Source organism: Atractosteus spatula, chromosome 8 (assembly GCF_055471065.1).
Source record: "Atractosteus spatula isolate fAtrSpa1 chromosome 8, fAtrSpa1.hap1, whole genome shotgun sequence".
NCBI lineage: Eukaryota > Metazoa > Chordata > Actinopteri > Semionotiformes > Lepisosteidae > Atractosteus > Atractosteus spatula.
Window position 1 is genome coordinate 53744067 of NC_142713.1, and position 18587 is coordinate 53762653.

The 18587-nt window shown below is 50.7% G+C and overlaps 1 protein-coding gene across 3 annotated transcripts in view; it reads right to left on the reverse strand.

Moving 5' to 3' along the window:
- The window catches only part of lhfpl3 (LHFPL tetraspan subfamily member 3), a 38419-nt gene that overhangs the window by 6007 nt on the left and 13825 nt on the right, over positions 1 to 18587 (reverse strand). For 2 of the 3 annotated variants that reach the window (XM_088924084.1, XM_088924083.1), the window contains 2 exons: positions 3632 to 3868; positions 673 to 698 (listed from right to left, as the gene is read on the reverse strand). In XM_088924084.1, the coding sequence (XP_088780210.1) occupies positions 682 to 698; positions 3632 to 3868 (254 nt within the window). In that variant the 3' untranslated portion in view covers positions 673 to 681. Of the gene's footprint in view, positions 1 to 672; positions 699 to 901; positions 999 to 3631; positions 3869 to 18587 lie in introns of those variants that run through there. The other variant, XM_088924085.1, reaches the window with a different exon arrangement.

The window sequence follows — 18587 nt, forward strand, 5'->3', positions numbered from 1 at the left end:
GTCTCCCCTCCAGGCACTGGAGGCTCACACCTGCTGACCTTCAGTGGGCTGCCAGTTGTGAGGTACAGGGTGATATAGCTGCTGATATACCTCTGATCAAACCCACAGCCTTCCTGTGGTTAAAGTCAATTTTGACAATTAAAGTGTGGAATGTCAGAGTCTAGCAGAAAGGTGTAACCTACTTGCTCTACGCTGTCCACTTCAGAAATCAAACATTCCCTTGTTAAACTAATCAGGAGTTATTAGCTGCCGTGTAAAACAAGTTAGCGGGGAATTAATTGGCAGGACTGATTCATTCAGGAACTGTTGCTCTTTAGAATATGATTGGGGGGTGCAGAGCGATTAACTCGGCATCTGTCTGTTGCATCACTGGCTGTAATTTTGCACAAAGTCTCTTTCAGACGAGCCAGTGGAAATAATCAAACACATCTTGAAGGAAATGGACTTGTTTCGAGTTGAGGGAGGCGGGCAGATCTGGACATACCCTGGTCCAGTTACTGGACACTGTAGTTCCAGTAAGGCCACTCTGCTGTACAGACGCTTACTGGAGCCTCTGGGCAGAGGACGAGACGCCACATGGCGCTGAGAGTCGATTAAATCCCTCTTATCTTGGCTCCAGTGAGAGCAGAGTGGCTGTCCTGTCAGGAAATGGCTGAGCAACAGGTCACTCACCTTTGTGCGTTAGGCATTCCCATTGTCTGTGGAGAGAGAGAAACGGACATGGTCAGTGAGTGACATCGCAGGGCCCAGAATGCACTGCGGCCCAGCGGAGAGGGAGGCCACCTCCACCCGTTCTGTTCCTCTTGAGGATCCCTGTGATCTCCTGGGTCATTACCTCCACACCACCACAGCTCCCAGCAGGCGGGACCGATTCAGTCTGAGCCTTTGTTTGCACACATGCAGCTCTAAATCGTTCTTCATCTTTTCAGAATTTTAGAATTCTTTGGCTAGACAGCTGGTCGTATTTTTGGGTAGGCAGTTGTGTCCGCATGTTTAGGCTGCAAAGGAACAGGTAGAAGGCTTATTCCACGCTGACAGGAAAAGAAAAGAGACACAACGTTTCGGCTGGGTGGTGGAGAGGAGACAGGAGCAGTAGAGAAGGAGTATCGACACTATAACATCAGCGTATACCTGTTCCTTGTGTTATTTGTATGTTTAAAGCTAGAGGCATTTAGTTTTTTTACTATATATAGTTTGGAAATGCAGCTAATGGTCCTTTAACATTTGCTAGGAGCTGTGTGAATGCAGAGTTCATCTCTGTAAAAAAGAGGATATAACATTTCAATCACTATCATTGAGTTGTGCAGTATGGGGTGCGGTACTGTTGTTTTGCCAGGCAGGGGCAACAATGAGCCCACCAGTTTTAACACTGAGTAGGGAGGACTCATCAGCAGGGAACAAACGCTGTGTCTCCAAGAGAAACGGTTCTTGCAGAAGGGGGGAGAACCTGAGAAAGGAGTAGGAGTGGGGTGATGTGAAGAGGAGGAGAAACTGGAAGGGGAGAGAAGGGGAGAGGGGGGAACAAGACAGGCTAGAGAAAGAGACACAGAGAGGTGGACAGATGGTGTGTGATGGACAAACCAAATGTATTCCTCCTGCTCCCCTAGTCTCTAATGGCTCTAACCATTAGAACGTACTCTCTCCCTCCCTGCCAGTCTCTCTGCTCTAACGTGCAGACCGCGCTGCTATTTAGTCTGCGATTAATTTAGACAGGCTAGCTGCAAGCTGTGTAAACACGCATTAGTAATTCATCGCTCAGTCCAGCAGCCCCGGGCTGTCTGTTTCATGGCAGTCCTGGGACGCAGCTCTAAGCCCGTGTGTGGGTATGCCGAGCAGCGTGGTGACCAGGTCTGAGAAAGCACCTTGACAACGACAGCAGCTCCTGACAGGCAGCTGATGTGAGGACCTCCTGGCCCTCACCATGTATATCCTTTTTTAAAAAAAAAATAAAGCGAAAGGCTTCCTCTTCTAAATGTTTAAGCGCCAAAACATTTGTTCCGAGTCTGATTGCACCCAGAATTTCAGCTGGAGTGAAGCCTGGAATAGGACATATAAACAGAAGTAGAGTCAATGGAGAGTCTCTACCAAGACAGGAAAGTGAGCGTGTGGCAGCCTGCTCATCTGTCACAGAGCCGCCTCCCCTCCCAGCCACCCCCACAGCGCCCCTGGACATCATTAACAGGAAGCCAGCAGCTCCTGCCTCAGAGCCACAGCAAAAACACTGTGAGATCCGTGAAGAGGGCTGGCTGCTTCCAAGAGAAGGATTGTCTGTGTGTTCCTGGGGCTGGGGCTGGCCAGCAGGTCTGATCTGAATGGCCAGTTGTTTCAGAGCTTACCTGGGTAAGCTCAGGGTGCACTCAGAGTTTATTGGTTAGAGTGGGTTACGCACATAGTTGGAGTTTTCATTGATATTGCTTAGGTGTTCATGTTGACAAGCTCACTTACATCTCCTACGATCTTCCAGTCTGGAGAAGCAATTAAAAAGGTAAATGGCCTCTGCTCAGCTGGTTGAGAGAGTTCAGGGATGGGCTGGACCACTGCTTTGCTTGAGAAGATGACCTGTAGCGTTGAGCAGCGGCTGGGAGATTAGGTGACTGAGATGCAGCTATTGCTGCACTGTTAGAACCCAGTTCTGCACAAACACAAGGACGCTCGGATCACAGAACCTTCGGGTGGGGAGATTCAGACCTGCAGAGTCTGGTTGTCTTGCAGAGTGATTCCCTGAGGTCATTGCACTGCAGGCTGGTAATGCTGGGGAGGTTCAGGTGTCAGTATGGTATCGGTTAAGACAGCAGAATGGCCTGCTTCAGTTGGTTAGCTTTGCTTGTGTTCTTCTGTCAGTGGAAGTAACACAGCGTAGCCTGATACCAAGCCAATGACATGGAAATACGATTGTTGGGTCAGTATGACTGGGCTGAGGCAATGACTTTGAACTCCGTCCTGCCACCCACTGCACCTGCTTCTCTTCCCCGCGCGGCTCTATCTGCCGAAACACACTAGTGTTGATTCAGCGATCTGTGGAGATATCTGCAAGCTGCGTCAACACGGCACTGACCCTGCTCACAGCTCTGCAGTGTGTCACATCACCCCTGTGTTGGCCCAGCTCACAGGATGTAAAATCATGGACTACCGGTGGGCATCGATTTTCAGGCTCCTCGTTAAAGGAAGACACGCCTGATGTTTGCCCAGCACAGGCCTTGTGCATGCAGCTGTGAAGAATGGCCAGCTATTTTTCAGCCCAATCCCAACACCTCAGGCCCCCTTTCTAACAGCCCAGGAGTGTGCGTGTGCGCAGTGGTCCTGTCACAGAGCTCACAGGCAATCAGGACCCCAGGAGTGTGTGTGTGTGCAGTGGTCCTGTCACAGAGCTCACAGGCGATCAGGACCCCAGGAGTGTGTGTGTGTGTGCAGTGGTCCTGACTCACAGAGCTCACAGGCGATCAGGACCCCAGGAGTGTGTGTGTGTGTGCAGTGGTCCTGTCACTGAGCTCACAGGCGATCAGGACCCCAGGAGTGTGTGTGTGTGCAGTGGTCCTGACTCACAGAGCTCACAGGCGATCAGGACCCCAGGAGTGTGTGTGTGTGCAGTGGTCCTGACTCACAGAGCTCACAGGCGTGAGCAGGCTGTTACCTTTGCTGTCGGCCAGCAGCTCCACAGCCATGAGTCCATCCTGCCGGTTGCCCAGGACGAAGGCTAGGAAGGACAAGATCAGGGCATCCAAAATGCCCATGATGGCCAGGATGTAGGCCCAGCGCACGGAGCAGGCGCCCAGGGTGTACTTGTCCGTCTGCTCTCCGCACATCCGCTTCACCTCATCTGAGTCCCAGCCGTCCGGGAAGATCAGGCAGCCCAGGACCAGGCAGGTTGCTGAGACGAGGGGGGGGGGGGGAGAGGAGTGGGGTGAGCAGGAGGAAGAGGAAGAGGGAGAGACAAGAGGAGAGAGATGTTGATACAAAACGCTGACAAATCTGAGGCTGAGACGGGGAACCAGGCGGACCAGTCTGGGTGCCTGTGTGACACGGGACTGTGCCAGAGACTCAGACTGGGCGAGCTGTGTCACGTCAGGTCATTTGCCAAACCGCTTTATACCATACAGTGTCGCGGGAACCCAGAGCCCACCTGGCAAGCAACGAGCGCAAGGCCTACACCCTGGGTGGGGCGCCAGTCCATCGCAGGGCCAGTGCAAGCCAATCCTACATGGGGACAATTTGGAGGCCACAGTACAGGTCGAGGGGGGAAATCTGGCCAGGACACCGAGATAACTCCCAACTCTTCTCGAGAAATGCCCGGGGATCTTTCATGACCCCTGAGAGTCAGGACCTCGGTGTAACGTCTCAACCGAAGGATGGCGCCCCCTACAGTATAGTGTCCCCGCCCCTATACTGGGGCATTAGCACCCACACTGACCGCAGCGTGGGCGCCCCCCCACTGGCCCCACTAACACCACTTCCAGCAGCGACCATAGCTTTCCAAGAGATCTCCCATCCAAGTACTGACCAGGCTCACACCTGCTACAGTACCTAGGGGAGAGGCTTACCAGACACATGCTGAGAGATGAGGCTGGGAGAGAGAGGTGGGGGCAGGGCTGTTACAGCATGCCGAGCAGGACAGGGGCACGCTGGCACCGCCACAGGGGACCCGGATGAAGCAGCGGTTTTGGTTTCTCCAGCCGAGAGAGGCTGTTCACTCTTTAATTCTAATTCACAGGCCGCTCCATTTCCCTCTCGCTGACCTTTCCATAACAAACTCCCCCGGGATGCTCCGTGCGCTTCAGCTGTGAACAAGCGGGGCCGCCACAGCGAAGCCGACACCGGTGCAGGAGGCAGGGAGCCCCGAGAGCGGATTGATCCCATTCCCCTTGGTAATCCCTGGGAACAACAGGCCGTCACCGGCCCCCTCTCCCCGTGCGAGCAGGCTGCAGTGCTGGCGATGGAGGGTTAATGGCATCTTAGACAAAGCTGCGCTTCCCGGAGATTGAAAGAGGGAGGGTGGAGAGAGTGTGAAGGGAGGGAGGACTGACTGAGAGAGAGTATCCCCTCACACTGCCGTGTCCTTGCTTGTTAATCCCTCTTTCCAGCGGCTCTGGAATATCTGGGTGACCAGGAGGATCTAATAATAACCCAGACATCTGTGGCTCCTACACATTCTCTGCCAACTCCACAAGCAGCCCAGAAAAACTGCCCTCCTTACCTCTTTTTTTGCAATTAGGAATTCATACATTTTTCATGCCACCCTAATTTAAAGTTGCCGTCTTTAAGAAACGCGTCTGGCTGCTTTGACGTTTGTGTGTTGACACGTGGGGAATGGGGACCACGTGAGCTGTCCCCCCCCATGTTCCTCTGCGGCTGCCGGTCTGCGAGCCCCCCCTCAGTGCCCACAGCAGAGTGAGCAGCGGCTGGAGGCAGGAGGCAGCTCCCACCCACAGCCTTACACTCTCAGTGCTGCTGGCCAGCCCCTGGGGGTTGCTGTCCAGCTGGGCGTCTGTACCGTTCTGACTGAGACCACCCAGTCAGGCCGCAGGCAGCCAGTCCCAGACCTCTGCCTCTGGGAGCCCTTGACACAGGGGCTGGAGGCGGCGGGATTCAGGTTATGTTCGTCGGGATTCAGGTTTATGTTCAACAAAAACAACTGAAAATTAACAAAAACAAGAAAAAAAGAGGAGAGAGACATTCTCAGAGAATGTCTTCCAAGAGATCTGTGCGAATCAGAATTCCAATGTATGTGTACTTCTCTCCTCCTCCTCCCTCCGACAGAGCATCCTGCAGTTGGAACACAAAGACGCTCGCTGGAGTCTGTGGTCTACAGGGCCTGTGGTACTGTAAGGAATTCTGGGTGGACAAACCCCTTGTCACCTTGGCCGTGTGATCCGTATTGTGGTGAAAGGCGCTATATAACTCTCAGCTATCGTGACTACTGAGGTGAGGGAGACCAGGTGTAAGTCCCACCAGAAGATACTGCTGCAACTCAAGTACCGGAGTACCTTCAGCTCATTCTCAAACAAGGCTGTACAGCACACACATCAGTTTGAATTCAGAGCACGTGTTCTCAATACCAGCCTGGGAGGGGGGGGGGGCGCATCTTCACTTGTCTGTAGTTTGTAAAGAAATCCTTCTCTCAGGATGCTATGCAGGGCAAAAAATAAATAAATCTCAAAACAGGAAAAGATGCTGACTGCGCACTTATGAAAGAGAACTGTCCATAAATAATAAAACATTTTCCATGTTCTTTCTTTCCTGGGGGAGTGGAGCAAACTCTGTAGCTGCCATCTCCGCCAGTTAGGGTGCTGTTTGATATGTAGTTCTGCTGACAGACTTCGGTGTATTCGTAAATGGTAACAAACTGCACCCCAGGCCACAATGTTTTGCAAAAGCAATTGAACATGTGGGAAATGATGCTGCGAAATGAGTAGTCATACTTTTTGGAGAGGCAGGGGAGGAATGATGTCCTGAAGCAGGAGTGAAGGAGAATTGTGTCCGAGGGAAGCGCAGCAGCCTGTGATGCCTGCCACAACAGGCTGTTCAAAGAGTCGTATGTTGTGATTGGCGTGTTGCGTCCCGGAGCGTGTCCTGTTCCCCGGCCTGCCTGCCGGTCCTCTCCTCTCTGAGGGCGCAGCCCTGAGCAGAAACTCAGTGCCAGGGTTTGCACAGAAGGAGACAGATGGACATGAGACAGGCAGGCCCAGCTCGGGGATTAGCAAACAGGTGGCTCAGTTTAACCAAGATTTAACAAGTTAATCTTCTGGGCTAAAGATGGGTTATATATTTTGTGTTTCCTTCTTTTCATTTCTTGCACTCTCTATAGAACAGTGCTGCCTTGACATACTCCGGGGGGATGTCTACGCTGACAGCACCAGGTTTTGGGTATTTTCCAATTTCTCAGCTGACAATTGAACATTTTTTTTTATATTTGGATTAGTATATATTGTATTTTTAAACACTTACACAATTCGAAATATCAGAATGTTTAAGACTTTACTAGAACTGCCGATCAGCCAGACTCTTCCACCAGTCAGGCACATCCACCTAACAAACACGCCCACCAGTCCAACACACCCACCTAACAAACACGTCCACCAGTCGGTCACACCCACCTAACAAACACGCCCACCAGTCAGACACATCCACCTAACAGACACGCCCACCATCAGACACACCCACCTGTGTGTCTGTGTGTCTCATGGAGAGCAAGCTGGGGTATGCGAAAAAGACAAATTCCTAATGGAAGAAATTGTACAGGGCTAATAAAGTGATCTTAACAAACATGCCCACCAGTCAGGCACATCCACCTAACAGACACGCCCACCAGTCAGGCACATCCACCTAACAGACATGCCCACTAGTCAGACACACCCACCTAACAGACATGCCCACCAGTCAGGCACATCCACCTAACAGACATGCCCACTAGTCAGACACACCCACCTAACAGACACGCCCACCAGTCAGGCACATCCACCTAACAGACATGCCCACTAGTCAGACACACCCACCTAACAGACACGCCCACCAGTCAGGCACATCCACCTAACAGACATGCCCACTAGTCAGACACACCCACCTAACAGACACGCCCACCAGTCAGGCACATCCACCTAACAGACATGCCCACTAGTCAGACACACCCACCTAACAGACATGCCCACCAGTCAGGCACATCCACCTAACAGACATGCCCACTAGTCAGACACACCCACCTAACAGACACGCCCACCAGTCAGGCACATCCACCTAACAGACATGCCCACTAGTCAGACACACCCACCTAACAGACACGCCCACCAGTCAGGCACACCCAGCAGTCTGGCACACCCACCTAATGGCTATTCCCACCAATCAGCCACCCACCTGTCAGACACAGGTGGAAAGAGGACACAGGAGCATTAGCACTGATGAGAGGAGCAGGGTACCTCCCCCTGTTGTTGCTGGAAGTGGCTGAAGAAAGCCCGGCTTTTCTAACGTCTACTCTATTCAGGGGGCATCCTGAGTCCCTAGCAACTAGCAACTGGACCATAAGGCTCAATCTGTGTGCTAGACAAGCACATAAGCAGAATTAACCACACAGAAAAGCCCTCATGGAGGCATTTTTAAGAGCAGAGTAAACCAGTAAGAGATCAGATGCTGGATACAGATTTGCTTCACTCTTTGCTTCAGATCTGTCTTTAGTTTATCTTATATTACCTTTAACAACATACTAACAAGAGACCTTGAGTTCTTTTAAGATCTTAGGTGTTAATTGCTAAACTGAATCAATTATTTAGCATGTCCTTTTTTTTACAAGCCTCAGCGATGACAGAAAGATTTCTAATTTCTAAAAACCCTGCAGGAGCGTCTCTCCATTTCCCACTCCTGTCACTGCCTGCTCTGTCATCCCTCCCTTTCCGCCTCCTCTGCCTCCTTCTTTTCCTCTCCGCCTTCCTCTGCTCTCGATGTCCAGCTCCTGCCCACACAGACCCAGTCTTGGCACAGCAAGGTTGTGTGTGCGAGCAGCTCCCCTCTCCGTCTGCAAGAGGCCTTCCAGCTCACAGCTGTTTGCAGAGGTGGCCTGCCGAGCCTTGTGGGATGTCTACAGCAGAGAGAGCGCAGACACTGGTCTTCCAATCCTGCATAGGACTGGGCCGGCTCCACAGGTACACAGGTGGCTTAACTGCCGACTAATGACGCTAACTAATGAACCTTCGGGAGGGATGAAAGCAGCTGACAGCTCATCCCGACGCAATGGCCTCAGTTTCCCATTTACACCACACGTCACCCTCTCCTCTTCCTCGCTCTTTTTTTGCATCCCTCCTCCACCCCATCTCCACCTTTGCAGGTGCCCCTTGGACATTGGGGTCCCAGCCTCTTCGTCTTCAGCCAAGCGGGTGAAGCCGAGTGCTCACAAAACTCAATACACGACTGACTCTACTGTCACGCTGTCACTAGCCGCTGTCATTGCCCGTGAAATCGGGACAGCTCTAGAGCCAGCTCTTCCGCAGGGAGGTGCGACAGCTGCGGGGTGTTTGGTGTGCCTGTGTGCCAGCGTCCGCAGGCCAGTGCCGGGGTTGACAAGATGGGCTGGAAACCCAGGAGGTTCCTTGATTGGGCTGCGACTGCAAAGTAAAGATTTGTGGAAATCTGACAAAGAAGACCATGGCGCCTTTTCGGACACTGTTAGGGTGCAGCGGCCTGCGGACCAGAGCTCGAATGAAGTCAAAAGGGCAGTTCTGTCCTGCTGCCTGTGTCCCTGCGATATGGAAGATAGCCACAGGCAGAGTCTTTGATATTTTTAAGGAGAGAGAATTACTGTATGTGCAGGAGAGAGCAGAGTGTTACTGCGGCAGGCACACACCTGTCTGGAAGGCTAAGGAAGCGTCTCTCCATTACATGTCATTAAACTGAGTGGACTCCGAGTTCGCAGGAGAGCTGACTCTTAGTGGTTGCACTAATAACTGCAGACAGCTAGTAAACAATATCACAGCCGAAAAACGAACGTCTGGACACACTAATGCACACCGAGCAAGTTATACAGGTGTGCGGGGAGTACAGACTCACAATGTGTCACAACGGAGTCACAACACGGCCAAAGTCACAGAACGGAGAAATGCTGACGCTGGCTGTAAGCGAAGCCTGGGAGCTGTCCATTAATATTGTGGAGCTAAAATAAAAGGGAAACAAGCTCTCCTCCACTCAGAGTGAGAGGGATGCATGGAGATGTTGTAGTGCTGAAATTGACAGACTGAAGCACCTCTTTGCGCATCCACTATATAGCTCTGGCATGAAATGAATGAAGAAGGGCTCGTTCATTGAAACAGAGATAATAAAAGGCTACAGGACCACAAGGCCAGAGAAGCACAGTAAGTTGAAATCAACTCTTGCTCTTGCCTCCTGTTCGACTGGCTTACAGCTTTGGCAGTTCTGCACTTGCTCAGCTTGCCGCGCTCAGAAACTACCTTCAGCCCCAGCTTGAGGGAGAGAAGTATTGATTTTGGCAAAACTGTTGCAACACAACCTTGTCTGGGGATGAAGCTCTTTTCTGAACTTACACCAGCTGAGGAAGCGTTATGGAATTAGCCCCGAGACAAGCGATGTGCAGACGGGATTGAGCCGCGCCTGAGAGACAGAGCCGCCCCCTCTGCCTGTTGCCAGAGAGCAGGCGGTGGAGAGAAACGCAGCGTTAGTTCCACCGCTGAAACTGAGAGGCGAGCCAGTCAGGCAGAGAGAACGTCAGGCATTTCTCCTTTTAAGCAGGGTGTTCAAATGCAGAAAGGCAGCCAAGGAGGAACTTGTTATGCTCAAGCAAACAAAGTGAGCAGTGTGCACCAATCTGATCTTGTTATTGGACACGCTGCATTTCCAAGCAGGAGCTAAGCGACTTGGAACTTGAAGCATGAAAAGATTGCTGGGCAGATGCCGCAGCGTGAAATCAGAGGAGAAGAAAAGCTGTGTTTTGTAAAGAAGTGAATGGCCTGGTTGCTCTTGGTGTCCTTAGGTTCAGGTGTGCAGTAGGAGGGTGAACGAGAGAGGGAAAGGTGATACCTCCAGGCCCCTGTCCATGACAGGAATGTTGGCATCACCCTAAACATTACTGCTGCCCGGAACCAAAGGGCTCATGAACAAGCACATACGAACACTGTTGTGTCAGTGGGCCCACGACAAAATGGACTCACAGAGACAGGTTCTATAAAGGAGGAGCATTCCAGATGATTGGACAAGCACGAACATGATCATGCCAACTGCAGATGAGCCAGACCACGGGTCTCCCAGCCTGGTCCTGGAGACCCCCGGTCCATCCGATTTTACAGGTCACCATTCAAACACCCATTTCTAAACACGAGAATCAGTGCTCTACCACCCTCAAAGATTAGGGTTCTCTTAATTGAACAAATTATTTGCTCGATTGATTAATTAACAGGACTTACAGGTGTTGCCAATCTTTAGGAACAAGGGACCTATAAGACTAAACAGAATTGGGGATCTTCAGGACCAAGGGTGGGGAGACATCCACTGGACTGACAAGTACAGTATGTAGCTGTCCTGGCACCTGCTTTGATCTGATGCGCATTAGCTGCTAACAGCCTGCACTCCCTTGGACACAGATGGCGGAGAGAGACAGAATATTGTGGTTCCTGTAGTTCCTTCTGCCACTTCTCCCCTCCTGCACTTAGACAAGACCTGTGGGACTGTCCCAACCTGCCAACCCAGCAGAGCAGGTCAACCCGTTCAATTAGAGCTCAATGGGGCTGTCCATTCAGTTAGGGTTGTCCATTCAACTGGGGTTGTCCATTCAGTTAGGACTGTCCATTCAACTGGGATTGTCCATTCAACTGGCAGAGCTGGGACAAATGTTGTCAGGTACTGGAATAAACAATCCTAATCATTGTTCCGACTCGAGAGCAAGTAAACCTGTAGTCCTCGTCAGGTGTCTATCAATAACCAGTTCCTCCTGCTTCCTTTAACTGTGACTGTTTAATATTGCTTTAATTCTTTTAATTATCGGCAATTGGTAAACTAAACCATCTGGCTATATGTAAATAGTGTTAATGTCATGAAATAATATTTGAATAATATTGAATAAAATTCAATTTTCAATTTCTTTTCAATTCAATTCAATTTCTTAGAAAATTAAGGAGATTGAAAAAACAAAAAAGTAAAACACTTAGTTTACAAAATCATATCACATGTAATTATATTCTATCCCAGTTCCAGTGTTGGAGGCCTGACTGCCTCAGTGCTTTATCTTGTACTGTGTACTTGTACCTTATCAGCAACCCAGCTGTTCTTGGTTTGAGATAAGAGCCATTCAGGTGCTCAGGGTTAGGAGAAGACAATATTTGCTCTCATGAATTGAATTATCCCACACGTTAACCAATTACCGGAGTCCCAAACGGACGACAGACCTGCATGGTTTTGCAGTGAGTCAGTGCGGCAAACTTTTGCTCACACTCTAGAGACGCACACAGCGACACAATAAGAGAAAATATATCTGCACGATGCCACCCACACACCCACCTACGTCCACACACAGGCACCCGCATGTATGAAAGGCGCACACACGCCGACTCTGGGAGGCAGAGAGGGGCCGGCCTGTGTCTGAACTGCCCACCACACCGCCTCCTCACTCTTGCAGATTCGGCCTGGGTGGGGGGGGGGAGTCTGACCTGGCCTGGGAAGGAGGCTACAATCAGCTGCCCATTGCCTTCCTGTAGGGACAGCGATACAAGCCTATTGCCTGCTAAACAGCTTTTTTTTAACTTATGATCTACAAGCTGCTCCTAAGCCAGACCCTAGGGTTGCTGTAGGAGGGCTCTTATGGTCCTGTGCGTTTTTTTTTTCCTTTCCCTGACACCTCCTATCCCTACCATACCTCCTTATGTTATTCATTGTGTAAATCCTGTCAATTGTAAACGGTATAATTTGTTGCATTCTGCTCTGGCACCTTAAATCTATCAAGTTCTGTCATGTCTCTCCTTGCGAGCTTGTGGAAAAAGGATTTCATTGCCGACAACCACCGCTGCGTGCTGTATTGTTGTGCATTTGATAAATAAACCTTGATTGATTGATTGATTGAAAGTGGCTCCCAGTGGGACCCTCAGGGGAGTGATCCAGGCGCTGGCTCTCTGGAGTCGTGCTCAACCACTGCCTCGAAGAGGATTGTGGGATATGCAGTCCTGTGAACTGCACCTGGGGACAGCACATTAGTATTCCTGTGAACTGCATATTAGTATTCTACTGGATTACTGATAGACTGGGCAATGTGTCCCTTGTTCTTCTGTAATACTAAAGCTCTGTACACCTCTGTTAGGAACAGCAGCTGTTGCACTGGAGGTTGTCGGCTGGTTTACATTTTGAAGTCCGCTGTGGACCAGCATTTTCCTTCAGCAGTAATTGAGGAGGCCCAGAAGCCACAGCTAGCTGTGTCCTGTGTCATTATTTCTCCTAATTTAACAGTAATGCGACCCGTTACTTGCGTCTCTGTCTGAGCCTGAGACCTGTAACACCTGCAGTAGCTCTGGGTCTTTATTAAGGCTGATCGGTGGCCCTGAGAAATGACTGACAGCTCCGGACTTAGTCTTCTGCTTTAAAATTATGAGGGGTGTTTGTGTGTGTCAGGAGGGGCTGGCAAAGTTTAGCGACATTTGCATGTCCCCGCCAGAAGGCTTAGAACAAAGGGTATTGTGTGGAGGTGTTTGACTCGCTAATCAGAGGCTGCTCCTAATGCTTCACTCCGGTTAATTAACTTCCCAGTAAATCATTAGGATCGCTGTATTAAAGAATAAACATTCTTGGAAGGCCAGGGATAGATACGGGGAAGTCGAGACGCAGGAAGACATGGAGGGGGGAAACAAGAGAGAGACAAGAACATCATCATCAACATCAGCCATCCTCTTCTCCCTCCTAGGCTTGAGCCCTGGCTCTGGTCCATCTCAGCATCCCTGGCCGGATTCTCACAAACACTCTACTGCACCTCTGTCTCAGAAACAGCAGGGGGCATGATGCGCTCTTATCCGTCGCTCGTGCGCTCGGCCTGACAGCTGTCAATCGCGGCCCTCTGAAGCCGTGCCCGGAGGGAGCGCAGCCTGCTCCCGTCACTGGGAATCAGCTCGAAGAGGAGACAGGCCAGGAGCTCCCTCTCCTAACGCCTCCGAACGGGAAGGAACGCTTTGGCTGGATGAAGAAACGCTCAGCTAGTATGGCAGCAGCATGGAGCAGGTTTTAGGTTTATTTTGAGAGCTGGCTGGATAAGATCCTCCGATCAGCTAGCTCCTAACTGCTAAGTGGGCCTCCTCTCGTTTGTAACGAGAGTTCTGCTTCTGGTCCAGATTACGCTCTGGACTAAAGGGCTTGTGGGTGAGGTACTGCTCTGGCCTTGAGCCCACTCGGATTGCTCCAGTGAACGCCCTGCGGTATAAAAGGGTCTGCAGGCTGGCCTTGTAACAACAGATTGTTCTGAATTGGCCTACCTGCTAAAATAAAGGAACAACGGAAGAGCACATTAATCACCCCTTCAGACCACCACTTCCTGGCAGTTTCTTATACCCCAGATTTTTCTATCGCAGCGTCTAGGTCGATTTTAAAGATCGCAATGCGTCGTCTTCTACAGTGAGCCCTGGAAATCAATGTCTTACATTGATATTTTCCTGTGTGGTTTCTGGAAACAGCTGGGAGTTCTTTTAATGGGATTCCGTTTGTGTCTCTGTGTTCTACTAAATGAAACAAGAAATGAAGTCAACCTGATTCATTGCTTTTCACGACTTGAAAGGGTTTCTGTGCGCCGTCATTTACTCAGATGTCGAGATTCCGCTCCTGAAATCTGAATTGTCTGTGTCCTTGAGTGCAGCTCGCCATGCCTGGAGTGGATCAAGTGGTTCGCGTATCCCGTCTGCCGCCCTGGCTGCTCCTACACAGCGGTGCCTGTCTCTGCCGCGTCCCCACAAGTGAAGGGGGAAATGCGTCCAGCTGTGTCCAGCTGTGTCCAGGCTGATGAGTCCCCCCCCCCCCCTCCCCGAGTTCTACAGACTCCGCCACAGCTGCTGTAGCTCTCTCCTCTCCTAGCTTTTCCTGATTTCACATCCTCTCGTAGTGGAGAGATGGGAAATGGCTGACTCCTTCCCGAACGAGGGAAGGAGGTCTGGGGCCGGGGAGTCCTGCGAGTGAGTGTGCGCACCACACTTCTTCAGCGAGGAGGGAGTGATTCAGGGGTGCCAGGCGTTCGCATGATGCGCCCTGCTCAGGGGAGCTGGGGGGAGGGGAGGCCGGTCCTGGACAGGGCTTGCCCCCCTGCCCAGGGCACTCGAAGCAGTTTTCCCAGGCAGCGCTGGTGGCGCGTCTCCCGTGACTCAAGGTGCTCCGTGTCTACACTGCTGCTGCGTGGACCATGTGAGATGGGGGATTGGTGTGAGGTCTGGCTGCCACACCAGAGGCGGCAGAGGACTGCCCTTGGGCTGCCCTGCTAAGGGGAGGTGCTGCTCAGCGGGGGCAGGCAGGCGAAGGGTCAGGGCCTCCCAGAGGTTTAGTGTGAAGTCCGTCCTCTCCTACCCTCGCCATCTCAGACAGGGGTCGCAAAAGAGGAGAGGACACTCGGCCCCTCCAGCCTGTTTGGCAGCAGGCAATTGATCCAAGGATCCCACCCAGCTGTTTCTTGAAAAAAAACTGTTGTAACAGAAAGAATAAGGTTCTGGATCCCGAGATGAAGTTAAACAGATGAGTTTATTGCATGCAAGGAACAATAAAGCCGAAGTCTTGTTTCCCGCAAGAAACAACAAAACCGAAGTATTGTTCAAAGTGCCGGTACAAACTTTAGGCTTATATAGTCCTTCCTTGCTGCTCTGATTCGTCATTCGTTATTATGGTAAAGGGGGGAGGTCACGGGTTTGACCAGTTTACAGCTTTTTGGCCAAATGGTCAGGGATTAGTCTCCAGGGAGTTCACTAGCTCTCCTAGCTTGCATCTGGAATCCTTATCAGTTAACCCCCCTTCCTGCCATAAACTCCAGCCTTAGAAGTCTAATCTTCATGCAGAAAGGACTTAAAATGAATCCCGTCTTCACATCTTACTTCAAAACTAAACCAGGGTATTGAGTATTCAGGTATTCTACAACATGGCTGGGCAGCTTGTTCCACCTTCCTACCACCCTTTGTGTAAAGAAGTGCCTCCTGACCCTACTGGATTTTCTCATCCTGCTGTTTCGTGACAGAAACCGGGCTATCGACTTCAACAACATGGCTGGGCGGCTTGTTCCACACTCCTACACCCCTCTGGGTAAAGAAGTGCCTCCTCTACTCAGTTTTAAATGCTCTTCCACTTCCGAGCAGTTTCTGCTTGTGTCCCCCGGTTTGTGCTTCTCAGTTCTTTCTGAAGAAATCCACTGCATTGATTTGGCCTGAGGCTTGGAGCGTGCCGACTACTTATTTCTGATCTGCTTGGAATCCTCTCTGTTCAGGACTAAAAAGATTCTGTTCTTTCCTCCTGTCGCTGAAGGACATTTCTTGAGTCCTGGGATGCATCTGGTTTGTTCTTTTCTGGGCTGATTCCAGAGCAGCAATATCCCTTTCCTAACACAGGGACCAAAATTGTACACAGTATTGTTAATGAGGCCTAACTAGAGCATGATCAGATTATAACATATCATCCCTTGATTCAAATCCTATGCTTTTGACTGTATAGCCTTACAATCCGTTTGCCTTTTTGTATTGCTTTCTCATGTCATCTGGAATACGGAAATAACATGTCAACATGAACACCAGCCTTTTACTCTTTAATCTCATGGATGGCCAATTTGTACTTCAAGTTCATGCTTTTCCTACCTGCACGCAACACCCTGCGCGTGCCTACAGCTGACATCTGCCAGGCGTCTCGAGGTTGAGCTGAATCTTTCCCGAGTTTCCCCTGCTGCTCCTGCAGTGAGTGTTGGCGAAGACACCTACAGCGTGAGCACAAAGAGGCACCGCCCTTGTACTGTGAGCAGCGATGCTGCACAACACACACACACACACACACACACACACACACACAGGGCGGCTCTGCTCTGTCTGTGTGTCTCAGTGCTCACTGTCACACATCTCCACTGTGCTTTCCCACTCACTGTCTGTTAAGCAGTCCTCAGATCTGCCGCACATCTAAATACCCATGAAATGGGATTTGCATTTTACAGCTCATGATGTCTTATTGAATCTCTTTTCATCTGCTCTCTAGAACATCAATAGCTGCAGAACGGGGAGTTAAACACTTCCTCCCTCCTCTGCGCTCCATAGGTGTGGACGAAGACGGCACCAATCTTGGATTTCAGTGAGACGTAGAGAAGCATGTGGCTTTCGCTCCACATTTTTCAACGGCTAACGCAGTAGGGTCGTGTCTTTGGGTCGGACTGCATAGCGATAACGCACTGAGACAAGCCCGCCTGCCTGCCTGCCTGCCAACTAAAAGCTAATTGTTAGTACTTGCGAGCCTTAAGAAGAAAGGAGGTGTTTAAATCGAGCTTTTCATGGAGAACCAGGGCTGGCTGGCGTATGGATTTAACTTGTTGTATTTCTTTTGAAATCCTTACAGTCTCCCGGATCTCTGGGATTCCAGTGTATCTAGATGAGTCTCCCACTGCCATTGCAGTCAGTCCTTCACACAGTCGGTTCTCTGCAGGAAGGGGTGCTCGACAGGACCCAGGGTTTGTGCATGAGACTGCCAGCTCTTCATGGGGGTGGCTGGTGAGTCCAGGTATACGGCACCTTTCACATCACAGCTCAGCTCAGGAATCATTACCTTCAGAAGGTTTTCAAACGAGAAGGGGTCGTTTGGCCCACTGTAGTAGGTCTTCTGATACAAGTGAGCAGTCTGCAGACAAATGCTGTACCTCCAACCTCTAATACCTTTCTGGAGCATGAAGCTCATCTTGGGATCACTGACCTGCCCATCCTGAATTGACCAGACGGCTACCTAATTCCTGGGAAGGGAGGCAGCAACTTGAAGCCTCTTCCAGACGGATAGGGCTCAACACAGGACCACTGCCCATATTCCATCACAGAGCGCGCACACACAAACACACGCAGGGACAACCCTCGGTGTAACGAACAGTTCTTTCCGGACCCTATGCGGACGACATGATCCAGGGAAAAGTGAAGAAACGCTGGGAGAAAAAGTCATGCAGGATACGGGGATGAAAACAAGGGGGCTTGTCCTTGGTGCGCTGGTGTTCGGGGGAGGTGAGGCCGAGGCAAACAATCCGGGAGAAAATTCAAGGGGGGATCCAAACGAAGGCAAAATTCCAAAACCCGGCGGTCCATCCAAGACAAACAAGATAACAACTGGAACCGGGTCGGAACCGGCGGGGGGGGGGACGGGAACAGATAATAAAACCTTAATGGGACCAGGCGCTTCCAGGTCCGGGACTCGCCTGGTATGGAAACCAGAGCAGAGCCCGGAAGAGAGTGGGCGTCTGGTTTTTAAGGAGAACTGAAAGGGGGCTGGAACAGGGAGCAGGCGCGGGCGATGAGTGGAAAACAAGGAAGGGCTGGAGCGCCCTTAAGAGGAGGGGTCTGCGAACGTGACACCTAGAGGAAAGCAGAGCACTAAAACCCGACCCGAGAGCTGCGAGGCACCAGCCCTAACAGGCACACCACCATGCCGTCCTAGACTGCGTTATTGAGGTAAAGCGTCACGATCAGTTTTCATAACAAAAAGTCACATAATTTATCATCGAAATCATCGGTGGTGCAATAGACTCAGCAGAATAATCTGAATCACAGTCCTCCTGTGTTTACAGCCTCTTCTTCGGGCTTATACGACAACAAAAACCAGATTTGCCTCAACAGACCCAGATTTGATGATGGTGGAGTGTTTTAAGTTATGGATGAGCTAGGCCAAGTCACTTTTTAGGTTCTTCAGACGGGATATGTGAGTGTTTGAAGTAATGGTTCATCTAGACAGCTTCCTTTAATATTCTACAGGCTGTTTTAAGGACTGTTTGAAGTGCTGGGATGGGATTGTTTTAAAATTCTTCAGATCTCGATTACTGGGCGTTAGAAATGCTCTGTGTCAAATTTCTTTGAGCGTTTCAGTGATTACATCATGGACTGTTACTAGTAAAAGACTGGACTGTTTTTTTAACGTTCCTTTAACAC